The sequence below is a fragment of the Limulus polyphemus genome, unplaced genomic scaffold (genome assembly GCF_000517525.1).
Source record: "Limulus polyphemus unplaced genomic scaffold, Limulus_polyphemus-2.1.2 Scaffold14, whole genome shotgun sequence".
Classification (NCBI taxonomy): Eukaryota; Metazoa; Arthropoda; class Merostomata; order Xiphosura; family Limulidae; genus Limulus; species Limulus polyphemus.
In genome coordinates, this window is record NW_013665624.1 from 782,710 (window position 1) to 793,872 (window position 11,163).

An 11,163-nucleotide genomic window follows, 5' to 3' on the forward strand; every position below is an offset into this window, starting at 1 on the left:
CTCTCCCTATGCATGTATATACATATATATATATATATATATATATATGTATACGTTGCCGACAAATTAACATATTTCAAACGTGAACGACATCGTTATTTATTAAGAGTGATATTATGGAAACTATATGGAAGTGTATAATTTGTAACCTTGTGTTATTTATTACACGTTTCCAAGAATAATAAATAATTATCTTGTTGTTCTACCGGTTTGTACTAATTAATCGAACGTATAGGCCTACACAAACACATAATTGTGATACTTCGGTTTTGGATGTGAACGCTGTGTGTTTGGCCCCACCTTTCAGGGTAGAGACTCTCTAGTGCCTGGAGGTAGAAGTTTAGTGGTTGGGGTAATGGTACGGGGAGTAGGATACGAAGAGAGAGGGAGAGAGAAGCTGTATGCCTAGTCGCACGGCTGATTCTTACAACAGTCTGCTGTCTAGAATATTTTACCTACTGCAACCTAGGCTCATCTCCAGCGTCGTCAGATTCTTGAAAACGCGCGACAAGCCCAAACACGGCTGCAGAATGTATTAGTTGTCTTAGAACATCACGAAGTGGTGGAGATTGTTCTTACCAACATTTTGGTATGGCCTGTCATTCCTGGTTTACATAAGTTTTTGTCAGCTCTATTTCAGCGGTGAAAAGTCGAGTGAACTGTGTGTCAGGTCAGTGAAAAATGTGGGAAAAGTATTATCACGAATTACTTTGGTCTGGTGTTATGTTGTTGCTTGCCTCACTAGACGAATTCGGCTGCGCCAGGCTCTCGGATGTTTACTGGAATTCTTCTAATCCAATGTAAGTCGTGAATTTTTACTTTCAAACAAATTGTAGTTACGCTAATCTTCCGCGCTCTCGTTTTCTGATCCTCAATTGGAACAAAACTTATGATTCTAGTTCCGACGAGCGAATAGAAAACTTGAAATTTTCGTGTAGTTGATTAGAAAACTAGTGAATGGTTAATGTTATTCTTGCAGAATTATCTAGATTATAATAGGTGATAAAATGCAAGCCAAATTTTGAGAGGTTACTAATGAACGAACAGTCTTACATAGGAAGAACAGTACTTTATATATAATCTACATAGATAGTACTACTCGTATACTTGTACTTATGTAGGGTATAGGCTTCTTGATGACGGTTCACCCCATTTGCGCGTGCGTTCTTCTTTTATAAATCTACTAATAGTTACGAAACGCAATACTTTAACTTATCCACAAAGACTATATGTATATATTATAATGATTACGCTCCTTACATTAAAAATAATAACGTATTTTCAAAAACTATCAAGAGAAAAACGTTCTAGTTTGTCGTGATCCAACAAAGTTTTTCATGGACTATAACTTCCTTCTATGTTTTGATATATAATACGATTTCAAACAAGATACATTAGGTTTTTGATTTTAGGACAGTTAGATTATTTCTTTGAAACAAATGAGACAATGTTTAAAAATTCACAACAAAGCCAGCTTTTTGCACGCGCGTTGATTGTCTTGATTTCTTTCTGAAAGTAATTTCAGAAACATTTATCATTTGTCAAATAAAGCAAGTGTTTTAAGAATTATTGACAATTAGAAAAAAAACTAAAACTGTAATAAAAAACACTAGCCAATAAAATACACTTTGGAGGTGTGAGAGTTGTGTAACTACGGGATCGAATAATTTACCATTAGATTTGGATACACACGACATATTTATGTTATGAGCTTTAAGAATAGTTTTCATAACTCAAATCATTCTCCAAAACTACTAAAACCATGAGAAGACCCTTCATATGTATAATATACATATATGTATTTCTGATTTGAGACAGTTATGTTATCTTATGTTATCATTCACTCAATCTTATCACAAGCATATGAAAGTATTAAGGTGGAAACTTATTAAATGGCTCAATTGTATCGTTTTGAGTTGTTACTCAGACTTCAAAGCCTGCGAAAATTGTGCCACTGTTTCATCCACTTAAGTAAATTGACGTAATACGTATTTTTAAATCCAATAGTTTGTTGGTTTTGTTACAATAATATGAACCAGAATACGTTCTTCGAAACCGACTCAATTTCAAGTAAGAAACCTGTTCTCACAAGAAAGTTAAAGTGCAAGCGTTTAACTAAATATAGCTTCATGAACACATACAGGTAAAGTACAAGTTACCGTAACTTTACACGTATTTCAGTAAGGCTACATTTTGAATGTGTATTGGAATTATGTACCATACTGGTATCTCGTGATGAACCGCGCTGCGGCACAAATAACACAAACTAGTGTTTTTGTACCGTATACAAGTCAGAACTGTAACGTCAATAAACTGATAAAGTAAAAGTTGTACAAATAGTGATGTGGCCATTATTTAGTGTGAGAATTCGGGAATATTTTATACACAGGTTAAAAGCTTTAATTATTATTATTATTTTGATATAAAATTTATTGATCTAACAGTTCTAACATTAAGTGATAAGCCATTGGCAATTAACAATAAACTTCTCAACACATTTCAGCAATAATACTCTATTAGTACAGGAACCGCTATGGTATATTCTTTAGTTGTTACTTTTATTAACAGTATTTCTTACATTATTTAGCATATCGAATGCCATTATCATTTTATTATAGTTTAATTATATTGATTGTTTTGCATTGTTAGCTTAATATATGTATTTAGGACTGGCCTAATTCTTCTAAACTGGTCGAATCTCGTGAGTTATTATTGGGATTATGGCTGAAAATATTGCTAACAGTAAGGGTATCTAACTGATGAAACAATGAATTCTAATCTTTATAACTATAGAAAAGTGTATTTGATATGCTATATTGATTACCAACCTGTGCTATTTGCCGGAGTTTATAAAAGTGTTCACAAACGAATTGCATATAATCAAAATAAAAAATATATATCGTAAGGAGAGCCAAATGAGGTCACCAGTTTCTTCACAGTGAACAGAAACAAAACATCCTATGACTATTCTTCCTAAAAAAGTTTTAAGTTGTGATTCATCTATGATTTGTAATTGTAATTTTATGCTCAATGTCATCAAAGCTATAGCAATTGATTAGAGGAGGTCTAAATTTATTAATAAAAAAAAACTGTATTAAAAGTTTTTCTTGGGACGTCATAGTGTCTAGTGGAAAGCGTTTACTTTAAGTCTTGCAAGCAACGCTATACTATACATATCTAGAATAAACAATGTTTACTTTGTTTAATAGATAAAATCACATTTGATATACTCTTTAATTGTTTATTTCTCTTGATATCATTAAGTTTGCTACTGCTCAGAAGATTGCCTATAGCGATAATCAGCTTTTGTGAACATTTAATGAAATGTTGTCTTGCTTCGGTTTTCTAGGGTTACCAGCTGAACAGTTTGATTATATAGGTTAATTTGAAGCCTTGCCTTTAACTGGTCTTTTTTTAAAGCACAGCAAGAACCAAGAAGGAATCATTTCATATTGGTTCTATCCCTACAGCTATGAATGCTATAAATTGTTAACAAGCTTGTAAGCTTTAGAGATATATCACAAAATCTTAGTTTCCATTTATCATTAATCGTACAGCTGATGATTTAAAACAAAGGGTGTAATAATTAGACCAAGAAGCAAGCAAATTGTATGTTGCATAAAGAAGTAAGGTTATATAAGCTAACGACCAAAAAATCGTGTTAATCTAAGCTGATCACATTTCGAACAGGTTCTTTATCACATACACGAAATTGGATGTTGTTCCATTCTGCCGCCTATCGTTAGAACGTAGAGTTATCTGTGGGTCTTATCTTAATACCAAAATATGCCGAAGTACTGTCCAAATTTACCGAAATACACAGAGAAAATGCTAAAATTTACCGAAATACTTTACCAAATGTTTTATATTTAATATGTCATAGAAGAGCAAGTTGTAATTCAGAAATTATAAGATGTTAGTGTGAGTTGAGAATACTTGAGCAGTAACTTTGTCTGACCTAACAGTATGACGTGATCACGATTCTGATTTTGGTCTGTTTTGTATAGGCGTTTTACTTTGAACCAGCTCTTCCGCCTCTGAAATCGGGTAGTTAAAAATCGACTTGGTCTACGCTGATAACATTTATTATATAGTGTTAGAAATATACAACGAGAGTTATGATTTAATTAGTTATAAAGTGTTAAAATGTATTTTCAGAAGCGATAGTTATGGCAAGTTTGTTTACGCAAGTGTTAAGAAATCATTTGTTGCATAATTCAATTGTTGTGAATGGACATCAAGTTACTTGAACCTTTTGAATTTTACTCGTTGTTTTAAGTGAGTATTGTTACATCATAAGTCTCCTAGTTTGTAGAAAGTTCTAGGCCTCAGTAGGGTAATATATATATATATATATATATAAAGGCGACCAAGTTAGTGCAAGTAAGTTACTTAGTAAAAGTGAAAGTAAGACAAAGTTATTGAGAGATATAGTCAAATAGGTCTAGACTGTGTTTGTAAGCTTGGTCATAAAGAGTGTATATTGGCGACTTTTAAAGAGTAAAAATCGCAGATTGATTTATAATAACAGAGTAGAGAATAATAATACTTGTCAAATGGGTTCTAAAGTAACTGAACCAGCTTGTGTGGACTCTTGACGTAAAATAGAATTATTTAAAGCTCTAGATACAACTGTGGTAACCCAGGGGATAACATAAGTGAATTTATCACTGAATGTATTGTGATAACAGAGTAGAGAAAAATAATTCGTCTTGTAAATTGGGAGCTAAAGTTATTGAACTATTCTGTGTGGACTCTTGATGAAAAGAGACGACTATTTAAAGGTTTGGATACAACTGAGATGATTGACTGTGTAACAAACATTTGTATATACGTTTGACTTGTTTTGAATATATCATATTAAAACAAGTGGATTGCGTGTTGTCCATTTATTGTCGAAATTTATCGCCAAAAAGTCGCAAACGCCTACTGCAAACAATCTTGCCCATACACATCATAAAACCTGGCATTCAGATTTGTGCTTTAACCTGTTCCTCCTACACACACACACATCATGTGATGACGAAAAAAGCCATGCGAAATGCAATGAAACTAGCCTTTCCTACCTCAAATCAAATTGTTTATATACGCCATGTTTAGTCTTTCTTACCTCAAAGCAGATTGTTTGCATACTCTTTGTTTTCGGCAATATAAAGCGATGCTTTCAAGATACAATATGACTCGAAAAAAGTAGAGATTGAGTTCTGAATATAATTAAACCATGACATCAGCTGTACTTCTATAGAAAACCAAATGATGCTAATTCAAAATTGGTGTGAGGAGAATGTTCCAAGTTTCTAAAATTATTTCAATAGTCGAGTTATTCCTCTAAATGAAATAGGAAGTGATGTCCCGTCCTGGACAAATAACAATTGTGAGTCCACAATACACATTGAAAATAATAAAGTATACCAGACCTGATCAAATTAATTTATGAATACGTACATGCACAATATAAGGATACCGAAAGGGCGATAAGTGGTAGAGGAGACTTTATATTAACAGAGTAATACAAACAATATTATTGTCGACCATAAATTAAGATGAATAAAAGTACAAGGAAAGGAAGAAGGCCTTTCAAAAACTACCAAGGAATACGAATAGGAAAGATTCGAAATTTTGTACATCGTATGTCAGAAAACTGAAAATCATACTGGCGCCTTCTGCAGGCAAGAAACCGGGACAACGAAGAGGAAAGACCAGAGACATTGGAAAAAATCAAGTTACCTAAGATAGATTTATATTATTTTCGTGCTGCTTTTTTTTTCTATATGAGAAACCAATGTTTATGCAGTATACATATGTTTGTAATATAAATAAATTGGGAATTCCTTTATCCTCTACAGTCTTTAGTAGGCCTTAAACCTAGCCTATATCAGCAATAAGCTATCACCGCTTATCTGAACATGTAAAGAGGCCTCCCACGTAAAACACTATGTATTTTCGACGCAAATATAAACACATATTTTGTGCCCGAGAGATAATTTTTCCTCTTATGTGTTAACTACGTTATTTTAACGTAACATTTACTATGTATTTACAACATAAATGCCATACGTGGTGAATACATATCGCACAACCCAATTTTCTACGTCTACATCAAACATTATTTGTTATTTATTTATACGTATATTGATATGTTTACGTACAATGGCAACAAATTTTCAATGCGTATATTTATTAAGAGTTAAAATATTGAATCAAAGTCAACATCGTGATATTAGGCGAAATATATTTATTGATTAAGCAACAAAACTGTGTTTAGCAGAAAATTGATCTCTTCTAAGTGGTTTCAACGAGATTACAGCAGCATTTCGGTATATTTCCACGCTTTCTTTGTGTATTTCGGTAAATTTGGGCAGCATTTCGGTATATTTCCACGCTTTCTTTGTGTATTTCGGTAAATTTGGGCAGCATTTCGGTATATTTCCACGCTTTCTTTTTGTATTTCGGTAAATTTGGGCAGCATTTCGGTATATTTCCACGCTTTCTTTGTGTATTTCGGTAAATTTGGGCAGCATTTCGGTATATTTCCACGCTTTCTTTGTGTATTTCAGTAAATTTGGGCAGTATTTCGGTATATTTCCACGCTTTCTTTGTGTATTTCGGTAACTTTGGGCAGTATTTCGATATTAAGAGCAACCGCTTATCTGCGATCAGTACAAATGGATAAAATGGTCAAATCGGTTCACTTGCAGTATCAATGATGTACAGAATCTGCTTATTTTATATCATCTAGTCTCTACATTGATAAACGGTTTATTTAAATGGATGTACTTTACGTATAGTGTATTTTGTACAATCTAAATTTAATTTAGATTATTGTTCTTGCTTTTACTCTTATTTCCTTACTAGCGAACGCGTGGACCTATGACGCACATTTACACGGTTGCTGTAAAGCAAATTTAATTTCTTTAACCAAGTTACGAACTGTAATGAGTAGACCTACACATTTATGTGGTATCATATATATATATCAATGCCAAATTTGGGGTCCGCTTTCGGGAAATTCCCGTAAAAGTGTTTTCGCGAAATACATGGGTTCCCTAAGGGGTTTAGAGAAAGGTTTTACCTTATGCAAACCTTGGAGCCGATCAGCGGTTTAGAAGGAATTACATGACACATACACAGACAATGAATCTTATTATAAGGGCATATACATGCTTCTGTTTACGAATCATGAGATCTTTAGTATGATTTTCCTATTACAAAGTTTTTGTTATTTAAGGAAATGTCGCCCATTTTACTTTAAAATTCAATATTTGTTTGGTTGTACGAGCAAGTTATTCTGAAACTTGTGACCAGTCTGTGCGCGTTTGATAATACATATATATGGCAAATATTGAATAAATTTTGTTTAACCTTTGTACCGTGTTCTTGTTTTGGTAGATTATACTGAAAGTTTTGTAATTATCTAGATATCAGTACGGCAGAAGTATATATATATACATTATAAAATATAAAATCGGCGTTTTCCATAACTATTGTGTGAATAGAATTTCAAAAATCGTACATGAATTAAAATCAATATACAGAGAAATCATTATGGGGTTTCCAGTTTTTTACAAACACTGTTATTGCGCTATAACAAATAAGTGTTCCAGGTTAGAATATACGTCAAGTATATATAAATATATATATGTAATAAATATACTTTTTATTGGTGTGACGTATATTCGATTGTGGGATGTAGATAAATTTATGTTCTCATTGATTTTTCTGAATGCACATGCCATCAATTATAGGCTTTTAAGTAGATTTCATTCGGTCTTTTCCCCTAACCCTGAGAAGTTATTCTAAGTAGATTTCATTCGTACTTTTCCCTGAGAAGTTATTTTAAGTAGATTTTATTCGGGCTTTTTCCCTGAGAAGTTGTTCTAAGTAGATTTCATTCGGTCTTTTTCCCCTGAGAAGTTGTTATAAGTAGATTGCATTCGTACTTTTTCTCTGAGAAGTTAGTTTAAGTAGATTTCATTCAGACTTTGTCCTTGTGAAGTTATTTTAAGTATATTTCATTCAGACTTTTCCCCTGAGAAGTTATCTATATAATACATGTTATTTTCCCATTTGTGTTGTAAATATTGTACTGTTGTACTAACCATAATATTTATATGGAGTTATTTATTATCGCTTTGAAATATTTATATCTTTTCTGAAACGTTGTTGTTTTTTCCTTCTAAATCGTTGTCACTAAGCTAAGGTAATTTATTTTTCTACTGACACATATTGAAATTTTGTGCTAATTGTTCTTTTATATGCACAAAGAACGCCGAATCGTCAAAGATCGCGTGACATTCCACTCTGTCCTTCAAACATTCAACCGACTTGTCGAAACACTTTTACGATAAAAACAGATAATTCTATACACGGTAGCAAGTTACGAAATGTAAAACTTCTAAATCTGCGTCGCGGGAGCATCCTTTACAAATAAACAAATCTTCAAGGGTGTGAGACAGAAGATACTTAGATAAACAAGATAGCTAGCTCTGTGGAATTCAGACTAAACCACCTAAGTTGTCAGGCATGCTATTAATGACAATCATCATTGTATGTCGTATTATCAACTGCCAACTTTATTAATAAAAAAACAGCAAAATAATGTGTATATATATATATAATAGTACTCTCTGTTGTATGTCCATCTAACTACTTTGCAGGGTGTGGATGGATCTTCACCAAAATTGGTATGAAGGTTCTTTAGGATCATGCGGGGTTACATACAAATTTTCAGTTTTACGTTTTGCAGTTTTTATGGGCGTTTTTTTACCACAACCTCACCACAGGATCTTCACCAAATCTGATATAGAGGTTCATTGAGTCCATGGGGAGATACATAAAAATTTTCAGTTTTACATTTTATGTTTTACAGTTTTTATGGGCATTTTTTACAATTACGTATAGGGGGAGCAACTTTTCATGTCCTACGATAACTTTTCATTAATCATGAATTTACATAACTTCCGTCCAGGGGACGGGCACTTCAGCCAGTAATAATTAAAATTTTAATATGTATTGAAAAGCGGACCAGTTACCAGTTTTTAGATTGTTTTATGCTCCCTTATATTCTGTATCCTAATATTCAGTAACCATCAGTAGATGTGCGTGTGAAGTGTGGGCGTTTTGAATGTTGCAGGATACAAGTTAATGATAACAAGCATTTTATTGATTGACGCAATAAACGTGGAATTTTTTTCGCTATTATTATTACAGATTTTGAACATGTCGAGAATCTTTTTGCTTTTACTGTGCATGAACAGGTTCGTTCTTGTTGTTGAAACGAATAATTACCGCAAGATAAAGCAAACTTTGTTACTAAAATGAATGATCGAAACTGTGCATAATCTGTCATGTTTAGTTACAGATCACCGTTTTATGCTAGTTTGGTGGACCTATACTTATATAATAAGCTGTTATATATACCTTACACGTATTGCACAGCCACGTGTTGTTAGACTAGTTTGACCTATACTTATATGTTAAGCTGGTATTTTATCTTACATATATTACACAATCATACAATGTCAGATGGGCTGGGGCTGGGCGTGATATAGTGGTTAACATGATCCGAATGTGAATCCTAGGGATCCCGATTGCGGCTCGTTGCTGCAGAAACGCGCTCCACACTTTAGGACCGCGAGTGCACTATAAGAGAGAATGTTAAATGGAATTATTCAGTCAGACAAGTGTTGGCGGTGGGTGATGTTGATTAGCAGTCTTTTCTCTAGACTATCACTAATTAATGAAACTGTGCACAGTTAGCCCTTTGTGTAGCGTGAGTAAAAGTTCTAAACCAAATCAACCGATTAGCTGGTTGACATCTTTCTCTGTAACTGTGGTTTATTTATTTGTGGTACACAAAACAAAATAAATGCAAAACTTCTGCATGTTAGGCAATGAAAAAAAAGCTTCGTCATTCCATTATTGTATAACTGTCCAAGAAAGAGATATGAATATGGTCCAAACTAGCATTATTGTATAATTGTCCAAGAAAGAGGTATGAATATGGTCCAAACTAGCATTATTTTATAATTGTCCAAGAAAGAGGTATGAATATGGTCTAAACTAGCATTATTGTACAATTGTCCAAGAGAGAGGTATGAATATGGTCCAAACTAGCATTATTGTATAATTGTCCAAGAGAGAGGTATGAATATGGTCCAAACTAGCATTATTATATAATTGTCCAAGAAAGAGGTATGAATATGGTCCAAACTAGCATTATTGTACAATTGTCCAAGAGAGAGGTATTACAATAATGCTAGTTTGGACCATATTCATACCTCTTTCTTGGACAATTATATAATAATGCTAGTTTGGACCATATTCATACCTCTCTCTTGGACAATTATACAATAATGCTAGTTTGGACCATATTCCCAATTGTCCAAGAAAGAGGTATGAATATGGTCCAAACTATAGGCAGAACTGTAAATATCACTTCTACTTTTGACACACATTTTCTAATTAATGTTGATTAATTCTAATTAATAAACCACTAGTTGATGTAATTTTTCACGAGTATAATACTGTAAATTTCTCATTTTAGGTTCAAACTCGTTTAGACATGATTGTTTGTTTGTTATGGATTTTGCGCAAAACTACACGAGGGCTATCTGCGCTAGCCGTTCCTAATTTAGCAATGTAAGACTAGAGGGAAGGCAGCTAGTCATCACCACCAACCGCCAACTCTTGGGCTACTCTTTTACCAACGAATAGTGGGATTGACCGTCACATTATAACGCCCCGACGGCTGAAAGGTATAGCATGTGTGGTGTGACGGGGATTTGAACTCGCGACCCGCAGATACGAGTCGAGCGCCCTAACCACCTGGCCATGCCAAGCCTCTTTAGACACGATAACACCAAAATATAAACATCAAAATCTATGTCCGTTTAAACAAAAACATAAAGGATGTCATCAAGCCATTATTCTGAGATCTCATCTAACATGTCATCACTATCTTGTAAGCATAAACCTTAAATAAAAACAATAAAGAACTCGAACTCCCAACCTAAATGTATAGGAAATCAGTGACTTATAATTTGGGGTAATAAAACTGGGATCAAAGAGACAATAAGATATTCCATTATGTAAAACTGAAATTATGTTTCAAAGCACGAGTTAGTTTCAAGTATCATTAGTTTGGGTGAGTGTTTGTAGGTA

The 11,163-nt window shown here is 33.4% G+C and overlaps 1 protein-coding gene across 2 annotated transcripts in view; it reads left to right on the forward strand.

Moving 5' to 3' along the window:
* LOC106457195 (ephrin-B1-like) overlaps positions 1-11,163 on the forward strand; it is a 370,555-nt gene that overhangs the window by 190,225 nt on the left and 169,167 nt on the right. The window contains exon 1 of one of the 2 annotated variants that reach the window (XM_022383054.1): positions 585-800. The exons of the other annotated variant lie outside the window; for it this stretch is intronic. Coding sequence (XP_022238762.1) covers positions 682-800 — 119 coding nt within the window. The 5' untranslated portion in view covers positions 585-681. Of the gene's footprint in view, positions 1-584; positions 801-11,163 lie in introns of those variants that run through there. 2 annotated transcript variants of the gene reach the window in all.